Source organism: Strix uralensis, chromosome 2, assembly GCF_047716275.1.
Source record: "Strix uralensis isolate ZFMK-TIS-50842 chromosome 2, bStrUra1, whole genome shotgun sequence".
NCBI classification, from domain to species: Eukaryota; Metazoa; Chordata; class Aves; order Strigiformes; family Strigidae; genus Strix; species Strix uralensis.
The window spans coordinates 138,331,616-138,354,462 of NC_133973.1; the positions used below are offsets into that span (position 1 = coordinate 138,331,616).

At 46.0% G+C, this 22,847-nt stretch overlaps 1 protein-coding gene across 4 annotated transcripts in view; it reads right to left on the reverse strand.

Moving 5' to 3' along the window:
• The window catches only part of NUP98 (nucleoporin 98 and 96 precursor), a 44,113-nt gene that overhangs the window by 17,069 nt on the left and 4,197 nt on the right, over positions 1-22,847 (reverse strand). For all 4 annotated transcript variants that reach the window (XM_074860634.1, XM_074860636.1, XM_074860635.1 and 1 more), the window contains 18 exons: positions 22,418-22,519; positions 22,032-22,211; positions 21,146-21,285; positions 19,948-20,055; positions 19,125-19,308; positions 17,618-17,778; positions 16,690-16,827; positions 16,021-16,108; positions 13,309-13,401; positions 12,756-12,896; positions 10,553-10,686; positions 8,063-8,250; positions 6,738-6,854; positions 4,949-5,253; positions 3,686-3,799; positions 2,813-2,951; positions 2,363-2,540; positions 1,860-2,024 (listed from right to left, as the gene is read on the reverse strand). In XM_074860634.1, coding sequence (XP_074716735.1) covers positions 1,860-2,024; positions 2,363-2,540; positions 2,813-2,951; positions 3,686-3,799; positions 4,949-5,253; positions 6,738-6,854; positions 8,063-8,250; positions 10,553-10,686; positions 12,756-12,896; positions 13,309-13,401; positions 16,021-16,108; positions 16,690-16,827; positions 17,618-17,778; positions 19,125-19,308; positions 19,948-20,055; positions 21,146-21,285; positions 22,032-22,211; positions 22,418-22,519 — 2,675 coding nt within the window. The remainder of the gene's footprint in view (positions 1-1,859; positions 2,025-2,362; positions 2,541-2,812; positions 2,952-3,685; positions 3,800-4,948; positions 5,254-6,737; positions 6,855-8,062; positions 8,251-10,552; positions 10,687-12,755; positions 12,897-13,308; positions 13,402-16,020; positions 16,109-16,689; positions 16,828-17,617; positions 17,779-19,124; positions 19,309-19,947; positions 20,056-21,145; positions 21,286-22,031; positions 22,212-22,417; positions 22,520-22,847) is intronic.

Here is a 22,847-nt window from a genome sequence, read left to right on the forward strand (position 1 = left end):
GGGTCAGGACTCGCGCCGCTGGCTCTACCGAAAGGTGTTTCAGTGAACTGCTGCCGCCAGACCTTCGCTTCGGGCCCTCCGACCCAAAGCGGCGGGGCTGGAATGGCTCACACAGAGCCACTTCTGCAGTGGTTATAACTAGCTCGCAGACTATGTAAGATTAAAACCAATTCTCAGTTATTTAGTATCTTCCTACCACAACAGTCATGAAACTGTTGTTTTGCACAAGCAGTGATGAAGTGTGGTTTGTTCTGTCTCCCGACACTAGGAACAGACCCTTGTCCAGAGGGCTCTAAGTTACACAAAACCATCAGTCAACGAAGGGAAACGCTGCTGTAACACCTCCTGGTTTCGAAAGAACGAGACCCCGTACAAACAACAAAAAGGAAAACAATAAAGTGTTTGACCTATGTGACAGTACTGCCTCTTAAGCTGTTGACTCTGGAGATGCAGAAATAAAACCCTCCTCCTCTGCTTCCCCGTGCTATGAGACATCACGAACACTGGGCACCCGCCAAGCGGCACGGTGGCACATGGTCCACGCCTCGGCGAGCCGCCAGCTCGGAGATCGCCTTGCACCGCGCTCCCAGAGTACCGAAGGGTAAAGCAGAAAGCCTGCTCACACACCGCAACAAAACCCCCTCAGCACGTCCTGGCCAGCTGCTCAGCCCTCCGGCACGCCTAACCTGCTGAAGGTTTAACTTTCACACCTAGGCAATCGAGAATCCAGTTTTGGAAAAAAAAGAAAAAAAATATTCTGCTTTCTGCACTTGCTTTGTGTTTTCTTACAAGTTACTTCAAAAAGCTACAGGTAGTTCACAAACATTTACCATTAACACCTGGTATAAAGAGGATATTCCATCCCCTCAATGCCAGGATGCTTTCCAAATAGGCTGTTTTTTCACCCACAATGAAGCAGCTCCTAATTTACCTTGACAATCCCCAAACTACTTACGTTTGGAAAATGTAATTAGTTTGGATATTGCCATTTGGATATTGTCACATTTGGAAAAGCGTATCAGCTGCAGCTAGACTAACCTTTAAACTCATGTAAAAGGGATTTTTTTAAAAATGAAGTTTTGATTTTAAATTAAACAAAATGTAGAGATTTGAGAGACTGCACGGAACGAAATGTAGAGATTTGAGAGACTGCACGGAACGAAATGTAGAGATTTGAGAGACTGCACAAAACAATGTAAAGATTTGAGAGACTGCATGAAACGGAATGTGAAGATTTGAGAGGTTTAAAGGGGTTACCAATGAACTGGCTAAAGCGCTACCTTCCCTGGGTCAGACAGAGGCGTACTGCTGGGGATGTTTTACAGAGCTTTAGAAGCAGTCACATCCAACCCAAATACACTTAAAAATCCAGCATATAACCAGCCTTAAAAAAGTAATTTTTAATAAAAATAGAGCACATTCTTAAAATATAAAGCGTACAGTCTTGCATACTAAATGATGGTCGAGTCAAATTAGCGCACAATGTCATTCTCAAGGCAGGCAGCACAAGGCGTTATAATTCTATAGCATATACTCAATATTCACAAAAACCAACTTTTCTTCTGTAAGTGGTGCAAATATGCCAAACTCAATCTAGACCAGAAGTTAAACAAGAAACAAGGGTTTAAAGCCTTCCCATCCCCCACATATCCCCAGTATGAGATGTCAAGTATCTTAATGAAAAAGAACATGCAAACACTCATCAAGAGGTCAGAAGAGCTACTACTAGTGCAACTTTGGGTAAGGTTTTGCTCTTCGGTTTCCAGGCTACTCCTTACTTCAACAACCCCTCCCTCGGCACCAGCTATTCTTCAAATTTCATTTTATGAATTCCCTTTTAGTCACTGTCCTCCTTCTACCTGAGACGGAGGCGTTGGCTTGCCGTTTAGGGTCATTTGCTGGGGTGGCAGATGCCCTGGGGGCGGCGCAGGTGCAGTTTTTAGCTTCTTTGTGTCCACTTTGGAAGGATGCTCTTCCTCTTCCTCATCTGAATCCTGCAAGCCATACTTGGAAAAGTGTGCCACCTGCGCAACGAGAAGGGCAAACAGGTCACAGCTTGGAGAAGAGATTTCAGGCAGCCGTTTCGGAAAGGTCTGAACAAGGAGCTGGGGTAACTGTCCACCCGACACAGCCGGAACAAATTCAGCTTTCGGACAGACCAAGAACATCCGCCATAAGCAGGTCTTTGGCCACCCAAAGAAGTTGTGATCACCTCGGTGAGGACAGTTTGCACCCAGCTGAAGGATGTGAGATACTTTACAGAAGCTGAGCAAAGTTTTTGAATTACAAGTTCTCAGGAGATTCTAACTTCAGAGTACTTCCAGTATTCCTGTAAGTCACTCTAGCTAGAGCAAGGCATTACCTTGAAGACCCAGGATCCGGTCTCTGGGCGGTATTCCTTGAATCGAGCGCCCTGCTTCCGAGACACAGACTCCAGTCTGCCTTCGTAATTCATCTCTGCCAGTCGTTCAGGGCTTTTGATCAGGCAACGAGACGTTTTATCTGTAGGCCAGACTCCATCTAAGGTAACTTCTGCTCGTCTGTTAAAGACAGGCAAAAGTGTAAGAGACAAGAAGGTTCAGCACAAAGCTACTGGAGTATACAACAAAAAAAAAAGAAAACGTGGGCTCAAACCAGCTTTTAAACCCTGTTTCTGGTTCAGAAACTTGCAAGTATCTAATAACTGTGTAATGCTGCAATCTGAGTGCACATCTCTGATTTAGATTTCTTGGTGGCCGCCTGCAAACACAGTAGATTGTCAGTACTATAAAAAACACCCTAGCCACTGGCCCCACACACATTTAAAAATTACCTATTTAAACCTTCACCAATAGGTGGTTTCCTTTCATCGTCAGGGTAAACAATAACTTCTTTTCTACGGATATGTACAATGTCATCCAGATTTAAGTTAGTCAGATTTATGTCTCCTTCGAAGTAAATTGATCCATAACCTGCAAAACAAAACAAACCATCCCAATTTGTCCACGGAGGATCTCATGGCAGAGAATCCCCGTTCCTGTTGTACTCCTGTACTCCTCCTTTCCCCACCTCACTCCTGGCTCTGTCATGTCTCCAGAACAACGTACAAGCGACTCCTCCTTCCCAGTGTGAAAATACTGAAGATGCATTATCCACTTTATAGTCATTTCTTTTGCACAGAAAGCTTTTTGTTATCACTTAGCTATTCGTATTGCCAACACAAATATTAAGTGTACCCTCAGCTTTGTAGCATATTTACAAAAAGTGTTTTAAAAAATAGTATACACCACGTGATTTTTTTATTTTTTTTTTTTAAGTAAAAGCAGTAAAGAATGGAGTTTGGGCTGAAGGCTCTTCACTACAGCTCAGTCAGCTTCAGCGTAGATAGCAACTAAGATTTGAAAACTCAGGTTTGCTTCGGTGCTCCAGCAAGTTTGGATTTTACAACTCTCGTGTCTAAGAACAAGCAGCACCTCAAAAGCTGCAGGTGCTTTTGTTCTGTTCATAGTCAGGTTTCTCAAGCCGCCCCATAACACTGGTTGTTAGTGCCACACACTGAGACTTTACAAACCTTTGATGTGAGTTGTTCACAGTGCAAGGGCACCGTTGCACCGTTTACAATCCTACTGAGGGCACAGCACTCAGATTTGGGTTCCGTGGCTGTAAAATCACCCTTCAAGCCCCTAGAAGGGCTGCCAGCACTTACCTCTGCGGCCGATGGTGAAATCTGTCACAATACATTCGTTTCTGTCGTTGGTAAATCTGGCCAGCTCCTCCATGGACGGGATGGTGTAATAGCCAGCTCTCGTCAGTACAATTCCTACACCAGAAAATCCATTGAGAACCGGGCTGACAGCAAGCTGTCAACTTTAACATTTCCAGAGTTTCATCCCATTTCTTTTTGCAAGCCTGAACTGAAGGTCCCGAATGAACTGAGAATGAGCACAACAAACCCAGAGAAATCAAACTGCCTTATTTCCACAGCCTTCAGAGAAAGTTCAGACAGTTGCTATGCCAGGTTCCTCCAGCCTAGCAACCTGTCAGGGATCAGTAGGTGTGCAGGGAAAGGGAAAAATGCAAACACATACATCAACACTTGTCAGAAACACTCTCCCAGCTTTAATAATTTGGGGGCTCAAGCACCTGCTGACCAAGATGCGGCATCTTTTACATTTAACAGCCTCCAATGATTTTTTTTATCTATTAACCTGCCTAATGATCTTTAAAATTCACAAAAAGCTTTTTGCATCTACAAAATGCCTGAAGACCTTTCTTTTGAACACGTCACCTGCTGGTTTCATCAGATGCCACATATTACCTAAAAGGATGAACAAAGCTTTTCCTCTTCACCTTCTCCAGATCACTCACGAGTTTAAAAAAAAAAAAAAAAACAAACAACCCTCTAACATATGTCCCCACCTCTTCAACAGCTGTTAAGTCTTAGTTAAGGGAAAGGTACTCAAGACCCCTCATCACATTTTCACACTTCTCCATCGCTTCCAGTTTTACTAAACCCTGAGACTGAATTGAGAGGACTGAAAACACATGCACGATAGGTCTAGAGACACAACCACGTTCCTTTCCCGGCAAACCCTACAGGGCAGTTTGCACGTTGGTAACTACCAGGTATGAGACTTCTAACTCTAAGATAGATCTTGCTTCGGAATGACAGTCAACTCAGTCTACTACCGCAGAACACTTACAGATTGGGTCCTCCTCCTCCTCCCTCTCATGCATCTCACTACCTCAATCTAAGATAAAATTGGGTGATGAAATTTAACTGCTCATTGATTCAGCAGAGAAAATTTCTGCACTAGGTAAGAGACTGAAAAGCAAGATCTGTATTCTGAAGAGGAGGGAAGGGAAAAGAGGAAAAGCTCAGGGTCTAAAACAGCAAAAGAGAACTTTACTGAGGCGTGCACGAAGAGCTGTCAGGAACTACACGCCTGCTGCCCAGGCAGAGTCTAACCTGCAGGATGCAGATGATGCACGGTCTCAGGCTCCTCTTCACGCTCATCCTGGAGGGAATCGTCATGAAACGAGGCATCTTCACTGCTGCCTTCCATGCCATTTCGCAAGGCCGCCCGCATGTTCAGAGCCACAATGCTATCATCCACGTTGTTCTGGTGCCTCTGCACCGTGTTCTCTGGGCTCTGTGGGATGGGCTTGGCAATGGGGTTAGTGTAAAACCTCGTCACTTCATGATGGTCCTCCTCCTCCTCTCGCTCACCATCTTGTCTGTGGTTTTCATCGGGAGGTACCGACAAAAAGAACCTGAAGAAATGAAGAATAAAGTTGAATTATTTAGTTCTAAGGGACTTATGTCAACATTACAATTCTGCTGGCTTTTCACAGAGAAAGCAAACAGGATCACCACACGAACTGCAGAGTCAGCAGACTGAGGGAAGCAATTGCTCTCTTCCCTCTGCCCTTGTTAGACACCCTCTGCCATTCTGCATCTAATCTGGGCTCCCACTACAAGATAGTGGTAAGACTGAGAAAGGGGTACCATGATGGCTGGGGGACTAAAGCACACGCCCCATGAGGAGAGCTTGAGGGAACTGGGTTGCTCAGCCTGGAGAAAAGGCTTGCAGCGGGGTGTAATAGCAGCCTTCCAACAGCCCAGACAAAATTCAGGCTCTCCACAGATAGGTGTGGCAGAAGGATGAGAAAAAAACCAAGTCAAATTAAAACAGGGAAATCAATGAGGACAGTCAAGAACTGGAACAGGGACCCAGAGAGGCTGCAGAATCTCTATCCACAGAGGTTTGAGACCCCCCCAACTGGACAAAGTCCCCAACAACAGGTCTGAATTCAGCACCGAGACTGCATGAGGCACAGAGACCTCCCCAGGTCACCTCAACAACTTGTGAACCAGACTGTCACTGACTTTTGTGCCCAAAATACACACAGCTTTAGAAGAATGGGATCATTAAGTCTTGCAGGCACTGTGATCAAATCAAACTTGAGGACACTCTAGTGACAGTCGGTCCAAAACTCCAGCTTCAGAGAGCTGCCTGCTGTGCCCGGTTGCTGGCACCGCAGTCAAACACCTCTGCCCTGTCATGAACCGCCCAGGTCAGGACTAAGGTGATCAGAAACAAGGTTCCCCCTCCCATAATCACTTCTTCTAGTTGCTTTAAATAAAATCAAAATGGTGAGCTGGTCAGGAATTTTTCCAGCCTCTGATTTAAAAAAATAATAAAAAAAAAGGAGTTCATCTGAAATATGGCCACAGGTTTTTAGAGGAAGTCAGTATTCAGGCATCTGGGGGGAAGAGATGGCCTTAGAGAGTCCTCATTTTAGCATGCAGAGAACACATACGGCCTTAGATATTCCTCCTTTTAATATGTAGGAAACACTATTATGAGACATTTGGATCAGTGGAGCTTCCCTGCAGTTCCCACATTACTGAGGACTAAGCAGGAGAGGTTCTTCTCACCTCAGGGTCAGGTTTATCGCTTCCTCAAGAAATGGCCTAGTTTCTTGCTACAGGGAATGAAGAGAAAATATCCAGAAAAGAGTTCATTCCTCTCTGAACTCCTCATTTTGGATAGATACCACTGGTATGTGACCACACAGGAAGAATATACAGCTTAAGAGGAAATGAATCTCACAATAGGTCAAGCTGCTTCCAAAGAACAGCTGAGACGACATCCCTGAAAATAACTACCTATTCTATTAAAAATAATTTAGAGACAGGCATAACCAGTTTGCATTCTCCTAAGTATAAACACCTGCATGATGACTCAACATACCGATCTCCATTCTCTGGATACTCTGAAGGAGAAGCCAGGTCTTCATTTTCCCGATTAACAGGTGAGAAGAGATTGCTACTGTTGAGATTCTTCAAAACCAACTTTTTGATGCTCTTCCTAAATAAAACACCAGAGAGAAATTTGGATATATCCACTGCATAAATCTGTATTTTGTGTTAATTCACATGCTCCAGGGACCAGGAACCAGCTGTGTGACCTGTTCCCGCACTCAGAACGTATCAAGCGTTCTGTAAGAGCGCTGCAGTAGCTGAGGTATAAAAACTCTTCTAAGAATTCAATTCAAGGCTTTGGTTTATCAGTAAGAATGAAAACCACAAGTCATTGAAAGCTTCAAAACCCAAGTTCAGTAAAGCACAGTATTAACTGTTTTACAAAACAGCTTCTCCCCAGAAGCACAGAACCCTGCAGAGGAAGTCTGGCCCACGGATGCCGGGGGTTCCTCACTCCAGGGTCCCTTCAGGAGCAAGTCAAGGGCTAGGCTAGGGCTCGCTGCCCGCAGGCTGGAGACCACCGAACATCACCACTTACACTCAGAGTCATCCAAGTACCCCTCTGCTCTGATCTTTTGTTCATTTGGTGTTTTTCAATAAAACACCCGAGTAATTCCATACCCCGCTCTCTCCTAGGGAAGTGAACAGATGGTTCAGGCTAAATTAAAGACAAACCAAGTTCACCCAAGTCACTAAATGTTTTTAAAAAAGCCTATGCTTAGAAGTACTTTCAAGGACTGATGCATCTTTTCTCCAAAGGTGTTTTGTTGTTGCTTTTAACTAAACCCCAAAGCCTTCCAAACCCCTTTTCAATTCGATTGCCACCGGTGCTCTTGAAGACTGAAACCAAAAGCTTCAGCAGGGCAGACCCACAGCAGCACCATTCCCTTCTCACAAACATCTGTGTATCTGAACCAGAACCAGTGCCGGGCTATGAAAACGTCAGAAATCTGCCTTCTTCATACGAGGTGCATTAGCAAACCCAGTGACACTTCTCCTTCAGAAGCAGGAAGTATGACACCCTACGGGCTCTCCTTGTAATATTCCTCCATGACTTCATAGAAGCTTCGCTCCAATCACGGGCTGACCTCATTTTACAGCTTATTTGGCCTGAACAGTTTAAGCTGACCATTTCCACCTCCCCTACAGAAAATATTTCTATTCAAATGTTACACAAAAACTGTTATCCCTATTCATATTTGAACCAGGTCACAAAACAGTCATGAAATTTAGGACACTATGCAGTTTACTTAATCCGATCAGAAGATTCTCGCACCGCCTCCTCCCTCCAACATACACAAAAGAAAAACTAACTTTGGCATGAATGCACCATTGGACAGGGATGGCTCGTCATCATCAAGACCATCAAAGAGATGAGATTTAGCAGAGCCAGCTGACTGCAAGGCTTTCGGTCGCACTCTGGTCGCCGGACGCGGAGTCAGTTTGTAGTGGGTGGGTGTCGTTAAGGCCTTCTGAGCTGCTGGGTTAGTTGGTTTCAGCCTCTGAAACAAAAAGATGAAGAATTGGAGTTTTCATTCCAGTTACTGTAAGGGTTTGAGGAGGGTGAGAGCACCCACTTCAAGGCTCTCCAGTCAAGGACCTTTTCACAGAATCATCGAGGTTGGAAAAGCCCTTGAAGATCATCTAGTCCAACCATTAACCTCACACCAACCGTTCTCAACTACACAAAAATGCAAAAGGGATAAAGGGGAAGCAACAAACCAACCAGAGACGCAAAGCTGGTTGACAACAGGTAGCGGAAACACCACCGAAGACCAAAAGTCTCCAATCAACTCACTGATAGGCCGTTAAGCAGCTACAGACAGAGCTTTGGAGAGGGCCACCCTGGACTACAAGGGAGGCTCTACAGAGAGACTTGGATAGATTGGATCGGTGGCCAACGTCAATGGGATGAGCTTCAACAAGACCAAGTGCCAGGTCCTGCACTTGGGACACAACAACCCCCTGCATGGCTACAGGCTTGGGGAGGGGTGGCTGGAGCTGTCTGGAAGAGAAGGGTCTGGGGGTTCTCATTGACAAGCAGCTGAACAGGAGCCAGCAGTGTGCCCAGGTGGCCAAGAAAGCCAACGGCATCCTGGCTTGGATTAGAAATAGTGTGACCAGCAGAAGCAGGGAGGTGATAGTCCCCCTGTGCTCTGCTCTGCACTGGTGAGGCCACACCTGGAGTGTTGTGTCCAGTTTTGGGCACCTCAATCCGAGAGAGATCTCGAGGGGCTGGAGCGAGTGCAGAGGAGGGCAACGAGCTGGGGAAGGGCCTGGAGAATAAATCCTGTGAGGAGAGATGGAAGGAGCCGGGACTGTTCAGTGTGAGGAGGAGAAGGCTGAGGGGAGACCTCATCACTCTACAGCTCCCTGAAAGGACATTGTAGAGAGGTTGGTGCTGGTCTCTTCTCCCAGGGAATTAGTGACAGAACAAGAGGGAAGGCTTTAAACTGCAACAGGGGAGGTTCAGACTGGGCATGAGGAAAAAGTGTTTCCCAGCAAGAGTGGTCAGAGAGTGGAATAGGCTGCCCAGGGAGGGGGTGGAGTCCCCATCCCTGGGTGTGTTTAAGGGCCGTTTGGATGAGCTGTGGGGGGATGTGGGGTAGGGGAGAACTTTGTAGAGTGGGGCTGAGGGTTGGACTCGATGAGCCCAAGGGGCTTTTCCAACCTGAATGATTCTGTGACCTCCTGTCCGGGCTGAGTGAATCTGGGGACAGCTACTGGGGTCCCACAGGGGGGTGTGGGCACCCTGAGGGGAAGCCTCGGTGCCTGGAGCAGGTGAAGGTCTGTGCTCCAGGCCCTGGGATGGGACCAATGTGTGCCACAGGTGTAGCTACTGGTGGTGGACTGGGGTGAGTGAAGCTGTCTGCAACATCCACAGAACCTCCATCGTCCCTAGACCTCAAGCGTGGGGGGCGGGGTGTGCGTGTGGAATTCACTGGCAGGCTTCAAGCTGAACTAGCCCACGAGGAGGAGGTCCTGGGTCCCAGCAGGGCTACTGGAGAGGCAGAAGGCTCGTGCTGGCGTTGAGGGATCTGTGAGTACAGGGTGCTCGTGAAATGAGTGAGCACATGCATCTTTTTGCAGCATCAGGCTGGACCAGCCTGTGCTGGGGAGCGGGTAAGAGGGCTCATGACCTGGGCAGGGCTATGGGATGAACAGAGGGGCCACACTAGTGCTGGAGGGGTCCACAAATGTGAGTCTAGAGAGCATGACCACGTGTGTTTTCACCAGGGAACTTCAACTCTTATCAGTCAAAGAGGAGGGAGAGGAGGTGGCTGTACACAGTTATGTTTTACAGGAGCCCTGGTAGCGTTACGTGTGGGTGCTGCTGAAGGCAGCCAGCTGTGCTGGTGGGCTCTGTGCTGGGCAGGAGTAATCTCTAGTCCCTGGAATGCACCATTTAGAACCTCCCTTAACACTTAAAAAAAGTCTGAAAAGGATTTGTTTTGTTGTCTTTTAAAACAAACCAACAGGACTATCATAAGAGATGTCATAAGCAAAGCTCAAGCTAAGCACTAAAAATATTCCAAGCACAATTACCCATCTCTATTCTCAACCAGCAGCAGTGAGCATAAAACCCCAAAGCCAAGGCTCTGATGTAGTCAAAAGCAGTAAAAAAGCCACAGGATAAGCAGTTTGCATCCTAGAGAGCACAAAAGGCCACTGCACCAGTACGAGCGTACAGATGGCAACTTGTTTTGCTGCTCACTGCGTACTTAAGTGAAGACAGTGAGCACAGAACATGAATTTGTTTCAAATCTCACTCCGAAAGTGAGTTTAATGTTTACGTGCGCTTACCTCTTCTTTCTTCTTTGGGTCTGACATGGGGTTTCTGAAGAGCGGAGAATCTCCAAAGGGTGAGTAAGTCAAGCTATTGAGGTGCTGCTGAAGGACGGCTTGCTGGGCAGCTGATGCATTTGGGTCTGTCAGAGCTATAAAAAGAACATATTTTTTGAGGTTTAACTGTTTTACTAATAGAACCAAGGTAGGTAGAACAGACACGCCTCCAATCAGAGGATCTCCTCACAGGAACTCAAATTTCTACACAACCTCCAGCATTCCTTTCCCCTGCTCTTCAGTCGCCATTTCTGCAGCAGTCTGAAGGAAGAAATCCCATTATTCCTTCATTAGAATCTGCAACCGCATTCAGTAAGTTTTTATCTGTGAAAAGCTGAGGACATGGAGAGCTACAGATCGGCAGAACGAGCCTGGCCTGCCAAAACCTTTCACTAATACATCTGACTTCTGAAACATCTTTTAAGGAAAAAAGAAAAACCTGTGATGCTAAGTTTTGATGTTCTTGCTATCGCAATCAAACTTACAGATCTAGAGCCCCCTCTACAACAACAGCCTCTTAATTTTGTCTGTCTTCTAGCAACTGTTTTTAACTCCCATTAAAATACTTTTAAGTGTTCACGCTATGAAGTGCCTCGAGTAACCTAAAGCAGCTTAATTCTAAGAAAACCAGATTGAATCTGTGCATTCCCAAAGAACACCACAACCAATCTGAGAAACAATGATGTACATCAAGGGAGATCCAAGCATGAGAAATACAGATGTATGATGGAAGCAAGACAGAAGTATATAAAATCTGACTGCAACACACCGAGTATTTCATCACAATGAGAATGTACCTCCCCTCAATCACATTCTGCCTGTCATAACTGGTATAGAAGTTACTTTCAGGGGTGTTTCCAGGAGCAGGGAGGCTGGAGGCACCTCTGAAGTTCACCTTTCTCCTAGCCCCATGCTCAAGCAGGGCCACCTGCGCCAGGGCTGGGGCAGCCTCACTGAAAAGTGTTTCCTGATGTTCAGAGGGACCCTCCCGTGTTCCAGCGTGCGCCCACGGCCTCTGCTGCTGGCACTGGGCACCACTGGGAAGGGCCTGGCTCTGTCCTCTTGGCACCCTCCAGGCCCGTCTCTGGCTGCTGTTTTCCAGCCCATCGGCCCCCAGCGGGTGCTGGTGCCTGGGCTTGTTCCTCCCCAGGGGCAGGACTCAGCACTTGCTGAACTTCACAAGGCTCCCGCCAGCCCATTTCTCCAGCCCACCCAGGTCTCTCTGCATGGCAACATGACCCTCAGGCCCATCAGCCACCCCCACACCTCTTTTGTCACTTAGAGAAGCCCTCTCCTTGTTGCCTTTGAGATCCCTGGCCACATTCAGTTCCAGTTGGGCTTTGGCTTTCCTAAACCCACCCCTGCATGCTCAGACAACGTTTCTGTACTCCTCCCAGACTACCTGCTCCCGTCTGCGCCTCCTTTAAGCCTCCTTTTTGTGTTGGAGCTTTGCTGGGACCTGCCACTTTACCTGACTTCACACTCACTGGGATGGAACACTCTTGAGCTCAGAGGAGGGGATCCCTGAACATCCCCCAGTTTTCTTGGGCCTGTCTTCCCACACAGTGTTGCGTGCCACATGTGCGTCACTGTTCCCCTGCCCCATGTTTAAAATCACTTTCCTGAAATGGCAGCCTCAGGGGCCATTCAAAGTGCTCACATCTGCCAAACGAGGGGAACGCTGCTGGACGTGGCAGACATTTTCACTTACAAAATGTTAGCGCAAGCGCCCGAAGCTAAAGACTGTTAATTTCCCCAATAGCACAGCATACCTGATAATTAAGTCCCTCTAGCTATCCTATCAGGAAACACTGGAGAAGCTAACCCTTCACTGCCCCTTTTTTTTTTCCTGTAAGCACCTACTGTTGCTGCCCCAAATTCAGTGATGGGAAATATGTCAGTAATCTTGAAGACAAAGCTCTAAAATAGCTGCAACTATTAGTAATGGTAAGCAACTCTGAATTAAAAATATATACATACAATTAGCACAAAAAGATGTTATTAATGTGGTCTGCACTGCTACTGAGAACAGAAATGGCCTCAAACAGACACTCAAACATTTTTTCCCCTCCGAAGCAAAGCATTGGGGTGGGATGTGCTCCTGGGATCGGGCACATCTGAAACATGGAGGAAGCAGCAATCGGACGCGGGTGAATGTACTTACCCACAGCAGGCTGAGGGGCTCCAAAGCCCAGAGTAGCTGTTGATGTATTGAACCCTGGTGCTCCAAACGCTCCCGTTCCCAGTGTTCCCCCGAGTTTAGGCTGGGTGTTCCCAAATAAAGAAGTCTGTCCTGCCCCAAGAGCTGCAGCAGGAGAGATGACCAACATTTACAAGACCGTGACAAACTTACAAGCTAATTTATCCTGTGACAAAGAATCAATTATTGATTAAATTGCAAGAAACATTCAACACGTTCATGAACGCTGCAGACACTCAAGACTCGTGTGATGAGAAGCCTCGAGCACAGAGGACACCACCAGTTTTCTGAGCCACTGCCCACCCCATAAGCAGCGCTGCCTGCCATTTCTGAACAGTTACTTAGCATTGTGTTAGCAAGCTCTGCCTGGCTCCGATTTGAGGCTGAGATTCAAGGCTTCAGGCTAAAACATCTACAGCCTTTACACATTAGTTAGCAAGTAATCCAAGGCTGTATTTTCCCTGAAGTTTGAGGACTGTGCTTAGGCTGACGTGAAATAAGCTGATAAACCGTTTACCTGTTCCAAACCCTGTTCCAAGTCCGGTTCCCAGAGTCCCAGTTGCAGGCTTATTTCCAAACAAACTATTTCCAGCAGTGTTGGCACCAAAACCTTCAAGAACAGAAGCAGTAGCTCGTTAATCTAACACTACTAGAGATGAAATTAAAAACAAGTATTCAAATAAATAAGCATCACCGGCTCAAAGACAGCCCTGCCACAGCTAAGGTCAAATCTGACACAACAGTGCAAGGTAAAGTGGCAAGGGGGGACTGCAATGGTAAAAAAATGTATTTGAGTCATGAACATAATATTGAAAACATCAGTACAGGAAAATACTGCTTTGCCTTCTTAAGCTTTTCGATTTGTTACAAACTTCAGGGTTTTACTGAAAGACAGAACGAATGTGATGCCATATCTGGCAACAAAATGTATTAAGTTTCCTCAGCTGCCTGGAAGGAACAAATCCCATTTTATACTGTTTATACCACACACGGACGTCTCTGATCCGCGCCCACAAAGCAGCTAACAACTCGGATTTGTACAAGCACACAGTTCAAAGGCACACCTCTAATGTAACCAAATACAATCCAAATCTAATATGAGCCAGACCAGCTCTTAAACGGAAACTCTGAAGCCATCCTATGGCTGCTTAGTATGCAAAGACAGAATTAAACTAGAAAACTGCAGTTGTGGACCAACAGCAGAATCACCTCAGGACCAAACTCCGTTTTTCCTATAAACTGTACCACTGCGAGTAACGCAGGCAAACAAAAGCACACTGCAGCAGACTGGTTCCCTACCAAACCATGTCAGCACACTGAGGTGGCTGTGAAGATCTCGGACAACACTAGCCCAAGGGACCTGGAAGCGACTGTCACAAATACAGTGATAACAGTTTGCCCAAGGCTGGTCACCACAATGACACTGCACTCGCAGAGCTGCTGCCCTGGCAGCCAGAATTTACCATTTCTTTCCTCTATTCTGGCAGGCTAGTTGCATTTTTTACTTTATTGTTGATATTAAAATATAAAAAACAAAAACCACCAAAGGACAGATGTCCTAACCCCACTCCTGCTTGCTTTCAGGAATACAGTTTTGTTGCTCTGAGTCAAGGAAAAAAAAACAAAACAAAGCAGATTTCAACAGAAGTCCAGTGAAGGAAGCCTGTCATTTACTTGAGCTGTCACTGCCCCTTTCTCCTGCTCAACCACACGCCCAGTCCACACCAGCTCTCTAACAGCAGCATCAGAGGCCAACATTAGCACCAGACCCAGTTCTTCAGGACTTTGATCCTTCACACCATGAAGGACAACACCAGCTACCAGTGAAACCAGAACTGTTTCATTTTACCCTCACTCCAGTGCAGGATCTCCTTGTCCCTGCCATAAAGCTACAGGTATCACTGGTTTTACCCCATTTCCTTCAGCCCTCCTTTGCCTCCTTAAAATGTATCATTAGTAAATTGGCAGATGACAACAAGTGAAGCGGGAGTGTCAATCTGCATGAAGATAGGGAGACTTGGATAGATTGGATCGGTGGCCAATGTCAACGGGATGAGCTTCAACAAGACCAAGTGCCAGGTCCTGCACTTGGGACACAACAACCCCCTGCATGGCTACAGGCTTGGGGAGGGGTGGCTGGAGCTGTCTGGAAGAGAAGGATCTGGGGGTTCTCATTGACAAGCAGCTGAACAGGAGCCAGCAGTGTGCCCAGGTGGCCAAGAAAGCCAACGGCATCCTGGCTTGGATGAGAAATAGTGTGACCAGCAGAAGCAGGGAGGTGATAGTCCCCCTGTGCTCTGCTCTGCACTGGTGAGGCCACACCTGGAGGGTTGTGTCCAGTTTTGGGCACCTCAATACCAGAGAGATCTCGAGGGGCTGGAGCGAGTACAGAGGAGGGCAACGAAGCTGGGGAAGGGCCTGGAGAATAAATCCTGTGAGGAGAGATGGAAGGAGCTGGGACTATTCAGTGTGAGGAGAAGGTGAGGGGAGACCTCATCACTCTCTACAGCTCCCTGAAAGGACGTTGTAGAGAGGTTGGTGCTGGTCTCTTCTCCCAGGGAATTAGTGACAGAACAAGAGGGAATGGCTTTAAACTGCAACAGGGGAGGTTCAGACTGGGCATGAGGAAAAAACGTTTCCCAGCAAGAGTGGTCAGTGAGTGGAATAGGCTGCCCAGGGAGGGGTGGAGTCCCCATCCCTGGGTGTGTTTAAGGGCCGTTTGGATGAGCTGTGGGGGGATGTGGGGTAGGGGAGAACTTTGTAGAGTTGGGCTGAGGGTTGGACTCAATGATCCCAAAGGTCTTTTCCAACCTGAACGATTCGGTGATCCTGTGATTTGCGACCAGAGTGCACGTGCAGCCTCTTAACAAACCCCTATGTTGTATGAATTCTTTGAGTTGAAGAGTTGTCAACTACAGCTTACAGTCTCCCTTACGCACTCACTGGAAGAGCAGTACTTTTACTTAGCTATCTCCCTTCTCAAGGCAGCGAGTACACCAAGAGGAAAGGTGTAGAACAGCAACCAAGATGTTTCCCTGCAGCAACATGCATCAGAAGCACGGCTTACCTGAGAATCTTAACATTCACAATCATTTAGCACGCGATATTCAGCAGCCAGGTGTGTGGTATATGCAGTATAGCTTTAAGTGACCGAAATCCCACTTTTTTAAATATGTACCAAAATGAGAAGTATTTGTATTGGTTCCTAAAGTCAGGGTTGGTTTGTTACCAAAGAGCCCGCCACCAGTGGTTGTTCCAAACGAGGGAGCGCTGGTCGTGGTGGTTCCAAATCCAGCAGGTTTGTTACCAAACAGGGTCTGAAAGGAAGAAAACACGGATTTCTAAACCTGACAGACTGACATTAAACCTGCAGTAGTGTGAAAGCAGAACTAACACCAAGCACAACTCGGAGCACACAACCCAGACTCCCAAGAGGGGTGTGTTATTCACAAGCCGCATGCACTAGTACATGGCAAGCACCTTCTGGAAATAAGTATTTTCACTTTATTAAAACCAAAAAGACTAAATACCAAGAATGGAGTTCATTCTTGGTTAAGTCATCATCACAATTTAAACGCCTGTATTTTCAACACCGCGCTGAAGCATCCCCAGCAATCCACAGGCAGTGAGATGTTCCGTCCCTCTTGCTGTCTTTTATCACTCAACACATGACTTGCTAAAAAAATTATTCCTGCAACATTAGTTTTATTACACATGCTTCTATTGTACCCTTCAGTTTACACAAAACCACACTATTTTTGCATCTTGGGTATCTTAACTCTTAAGACAGAGTGACTTTCATGGAGGCCAAAACCCAGCAAGAGGACTCTGAGCTATTTGGTTTTATTTTCCTTTCTCATTTTATTCACCTTTTTTTATTATTAAGGTACAGACATACCGAACCGCCAACACCAAATCCTGTGTTGGCTTGTCCAAAAAGACCAGTTCCGGTTCCAAATCCAGTACCAGCATTTGTATTGGCAGCTGTCCCAAAAAGGCCTCCAGGCTGCGAGGGCTGGGTTACCCCAAAGAGACCCTACAAACAGGAACTAGGTTAAGATAACGCCGCAGAGCTTTTCGAAGCCGAGCGCTGATGATAACAGAACACACACAGAGAGTCAGTTAATAAAATGATGCTACAACATCATCCCTCTTGCTGGGGGAAGAAGGTGGGTGAAAAGCATTTCAGAAGCTTTAGTCACTCTCTGAGAAATCAGTAACAAAAAGGAAATTTAAAAAAAAATAATAAAAATCAGAGAGTTTATGCTCCAAGCTTAAAAAGATATTGGAATTTCCTCATCACTTTGAGTGAGGGAGATGGGAAAGAAACATTTCACAGGGTTTTCTGGGAGAAGTCACAATATATTCAGAGAGAATATAGAATATTTGGAGCCAAAGCCCCGAGCTATGCAACAGGTTACAGCTATGTAGCACGTCTCCATCCAAAGAGCCCATGAATGCTGCTCAGTAGTCACCAGAAAGTACAGAATTGTTAACGAGTTCCCACAGAATGTTAATAATGGAATTATATTATCTGTGTGAACGTGATCGGAAATACTTGAATTGATAGAGAGCAGACTGCTTAAAGAAGGGAACAGGAAAAGTTCCTTGTTAAAAGCTGTAATGCTGTCCACTTATGAATGAAAAACTTTGACTGGCAAGAAGCTGCTAGCTCAGCCAGTGGCGTTCAAAGCTCTGCATCCCTGTTTTATGAAGCTGTACTACAATTTGAGGAAGATCTAAATCACTGTATCGCAGCCCCCGGTGCCTGGCTGGAGTACCTACCCACAACTCACACCTTTAAGGGTTCAAACAATTTATCTTACCATTGTGTTCGTGTTTGGCTGCCCTAGAGTGGTATTCCCAAAAGAAAAGCCAGTGTTCTGTGTTGTTGTGGCTTGACCAAATGGTTTGTTAAACAGACTTGTAGTTTGAGACTGCTGACCAAAAAGCCCCCCTGTTGTTCCTGTTCCAAAGCCAGTCGTACCTACAACACAAACACATTGGTTAGAAAACCCTCGAGTGTTTATCCAAACCCACTGCATTTCCACCCTCGATTCAAACAGGAGAAAAGATGTTTCAATTCAACAGAACAGCAAAACACTCAGCGTCGTCGTTACAGGTATCGCATCGGGTCCTCCCTGTCCCACAGCCAGCGTGAGCACAACACCCGAGCATGACCAGCAAGTTTCCCTCACAAACAGAGCTGACCAGAAAGGCTCCAGCTCTAATATGGCCCATTTGGTCTCCACTGTGCAAAGCAAATCGTGCCACGAGCGCCTGGAAAGAGCTCGCTGGGGAGGCAGTGGCTCTGCTCTAAAACCTGCACAACTCCCGCTACAGAAACTTCTACCTCAACTTCAACACCGCCTCCCTTTTCCTCCCCAAAGGAGGAGGGCTGTTTACGTGTGGTAAAAAAGGTATAAACGTAGACCAGAGCTTCTGCTCCTCCTCACGCTGGTCTTTCTCGAGGACAGCAGCTCAGCTCAACTCACACAAGTCTCAAGCAAGCCCAGCAGTGCCCATGGTTAAGAACAGACACAATCCTAACCCAAGAGAGCAGAGCCTTTCTTACAGCAGATAGTCGCTTCTGTTCCTGCAGACTGCAGGATTTTGATCTTCTGTTCACAGTAACTCCACAAAGACAAATACTCACTTACTTTTAGATTATCAGTTGCGTTTGAGCTTTTCAGCACTATTTTACACTAAGTTCAAAAAGGTGCACTAACTGGTTGGCACAACTGACCTGCAACTACACATTTATGTAAATTAATTACTTCATACCTTCTACTTTTTGAGCAACGATGTCAAAACAGACAACATGGAACCAGGACGACACAACATATAACAAGTCCACATCCCAACCCTGATCCACTGCGGAGAAAAGCTCCGCAAAGTCTAGTTAAGCCACTATAAATTAACTTGTCCAGTTCCAGGGAATTTATGTTCGCTCATTAGCGGAAGCAGAATCTTGACTCCACCATTAACCACCTGATGCCATCACCCTACTGATCATTAGCAACACTCTGGTGGTTTTACTCCAAATTGTTTTACCCACCCGTGGGAACTAGCTGACTTCCTCGTAAAGCCAGCTGCCCTAATGAACTGGCTTCCGCAAAACCTGGGGGATGTGGAGGAAGTCTGCAACCCCTGCAGAGTAAACAGAAATTTCTACAGCAAAGAACCCGATTATTGCACGTTGATAATGCAACTAGTAAAAGTTGGAGCTCACACCAGTGTTTCCTCGTCTTTTTTAATGACAGAATTTTAAATAGCTTCACAGACTATTTGCATATCTGGTCATAGTAATGACAGGGGAGAGGCAGTACTTACTGGTTCCAAAAGCAGTTTTATTCTGTCCGTACGAAAAGCCTGTATTAGTAGTAGAAGAGCCAAAAAGTCCTGTAGCTGTACTTGATGTAGCAGTGGAAGACCCAAACAAGCCTGCAGCCGCTCCTGCTCCGACGGGATTGGAGGGCCCTTTCCTATTTGCCTGGTAGTCTTCCAAACGCAGCTCCTAGTAAAGGGAAATCCAGTTCTTTACACATTCTTTTACACAGGGTAAGGTCAGAACAGCGTCATTAGCACGTGCACACAGCACTCGAGCCAGCTCCAGGATGAGGATATCAAGGAAAGCTGTAACGCCTCAATTTTTAAAATGGACACCAGAAACAGGACCTAAACTTAGACACAGCTCTGCAGTTCATGCCTGGGCTTCAATTTTACTTCTCAGAGCTTTTTCAGATCTTTTGAGTAGAAGACCTGTTTTGAAGTCTCAAGTCAGTCAACCTGAATGGAAAGGCTTCAGGGCTAAATGTTTGGGAACACCAGTTTTTATTAAACATCTGAGTTTTGTATGAGATTCTGCCATTATCTCAGCAGTGTAGGATCACTCCCAACAGGAGCTCTAGCCCTTCTGGTATACAGCGAGATGGAATTTCAGCTCTTCCAAAACTGCGGTGTTAAGCATTTAAAAACAAATGTCATTAATACGGCGATGCATTAAGTGATTTACTTGATATGTCTCTTCTGCGAGTGATGCAGATGTCGAAGGTTGTACTGGTATTAATGAGCACAGAAGGTACTTATTACAGTCAAAAAAACTTCTACTAAACCCCCGCTAAGGGGAAGCATGTCCGAACACTCATCGACTGACCTCGAGAGATTTGCTTTCGTATTCCTTCATAGCTGTGATACACTGGTGCTTGGTATTGATGTTGGTGCTAACTCCAGATTTTACCATAGTATCTGTACCGGTTGGTGGCTGCAAGAGAAGAGGTTACAATATCAAATTTAAAATCCAGACAGACTTTCGTTAATACAATTAGTACTCTCTGGGCAGATGCTGTTAAAACCTAAATTTAGCACAGGACCTGAAGTGGGGTGTTACTGTCATCTGGGCAGCACTGGCCTCACCCAGTGACGAGGCACGTTCGGTAGCAATCAGCAGTGGAATTTACCCCAGTGACACTCAAAACACAGTGCAGTTATTTTTCAGTTTCACTTTAAAAGTAGTTTACGTAAATCTGTGATCCAGATTCTCCGGCGATGCGTGGATTTCGTTATCCCCCATTTTTTAAATCGCACTATGAAAGTAGGCCTCAACGGCACTCCAGCTGCCCAAGTTATCGTCACAGTTCTGTCTACAACCCACAATAGTCTCGGTCTGTTAAATCAGCTCAATCTAGACATGAAGAGGGCTGAGACTGGCAGGAGCCAGTATTTGGGAAAGAGGCAGCCTCTTCCCAGCAGATACCAGTTACGCCTTTTCCACGATGGCTTTTCCTGGCCATCCTCTGGTTTCAACTGCCACAGGACTTCCGTTATTCAACCCTTTCTTAAAGGGAACTCACCCAGCAAACACAGGGGATCAGTCCTCACGTTTCACTTTACATTTCCAAAGTCATGCTGACTTATAAGAGCACTAAATTTATTCTGACCCAATCCAAGACGTCTTTAACCCTCACTGCTGTCAGTGCTGCTCACCCTGAATTCGGTGGCACTTCCTACCTTCCTGAGAGGGCTCCATTTTAAAAGCTGCTTTACCTCTTCAGCTTTAAGACAGCTGTGAACCTACCAAGTCTGGAGAGGGCATCACCCCCCAGCGTTTGAGAAGTTTGTCAAATTCAGAATTAAAAGAAAGTCTAGTTCTTCAGAGTTAATTATACACCCTATTTCCACTGCAACAGTTCCACTAAAGGGGATGTTTTCAAATCATTTCAGAACACTGCACACCTGCATGTGAACTGCTCATTTTTTTCAGCTCAGTGACCAAGACACTACACAAATAACTCCAAAACATAATGCTTCCTACAGCAAACAGGCTTGATTAAGAAAGGAAAGCTAGAACTTACGTTGAACTTAATGGTCGTGCCAGTTGGAGCAGCTGTAAAACTAGTTGGGCCAAAAAGAGAGCCAGACGTACTCCCAAAAGGATTGGAAGTAGTGTTCGTGGTTCCAAAGAGACCCCCACTGCTGGTACTGGTTCCGAAATCTGAAAATAAAATAAAAATAAAATAAATAAAATAAATAAAATAAAATAAAATAAAAGCATCAGTACTATAAGAAACCTGAATTTTAAAACTTAAACCCTAATATTTTGTTCAAATTACAAAATAGTTTAGAAGTGGAAGAAACGGCTAGGAAAAAAAAGTTTATAGCAGTGCTGGAAACCAATAATCTGCTCATGCAATATTCTGCTGTAGAAGTCTGCCCCTAACTCATCACCCCAGGGAACACCAGAATAACCACGGCAGCCACTTCGTTCTACTCCTGACAATGCTAAGAAAACGATGTGTATAAAGGGAATCAGGGAGGTTTCGTTTTTCTTCTCAGAGGGGTCTGCAAGCAGTTGCTTCTGCTTCGGGGAATTACAGCAGAGTTTAAGAGGCATTTCAAGCATTCTAGTGCCAGAAGCAAAACCAGTAACTGCTCTACAACAGTAGAATAAAAAGCTAAAACCAAGCAGCGCCAAAAGATATTTAAGAATAGAAAATGCCAGCCGACCACCTTTTTCAACTTAACACCCACGGCTAGAACGGCAGCTCCAGGTTTTGCAGCACACCTGGCTCACTCCTGGCTACCGTGGCCCACAATAACGTCCCTATATCCTTCAGGAGACAAACCCACCAAAGCCCCACGTTAACGCTGGGGCCAGGTCCACACGTACACCCAGCGTTCGGTGCTTTTCAACCCGAGGAAATAAGCAACGTTCAAGAGAGATGCAGCACTTTTACTCACTTCCAAACCCGGCCGGCTTATTCTGGGCAAAAGCATTATTTTGAGATGAGAAAAGGCCTCCACCAGTGCTGGTCGTTCCAAAGAGGCTGTTCGATGTCCCCGTTGATGTTCCAAAGCCAAAGCCGGTGCTTGTGGAGGAGGTGGCTGGTTGATTAAAGGTAGTTGAGCCAAATAACCCTCCTGAAGACAGAAACAGACCAATCATCATTTGCAATCATCAGTTCCTTGGTTGTTTTTTTTTTTTTCTGTTTGGTTGGGTTTTTCTGTTACTTTTGTTGACAGTTGCTTGCATTTGTTTTTTCCCCCCTTTTCCTTCTCCTCCACCTTTTTTTTATAACATCCTTCTTTCAGGACTGCGTTCCCCTACAACCCTAACCCAGCAATACCTGGTTTTGTTTGTGTGCTCCCAAAGAGGCCTCCAGTATTACTGTTCGACCCGAAGGCTGATGTTCCAAACGCTCCTCCGCTCGTAGTGCCAAAGCCAGCATCTGAAAAATCAGCATTTAGAACGTGGTTCCATCTAAACCAAACAGGTACTAGAAACTAAACACTGTCACCGCCTCTTTAGCTTCCCCAAAGAAGCTTGTGCATCACTGCCGCTACACCAGAGGCTGGGGTACGTGAAGTGCTACAATTCATACAGAGCTCTCGAAGCAAAAGACTACAATATTTGAGGCAGCCACTTCTACAGAAGGTAAAGACACTGCTCTGACACTTTTTATGGCACCTGGAAGCGGGTCTTCTCATACCTTGGTTTAGGAGCAATATAAACAGAATTATTGCCTTTCCCTCCTAACGAACAGAGCACACAGACCA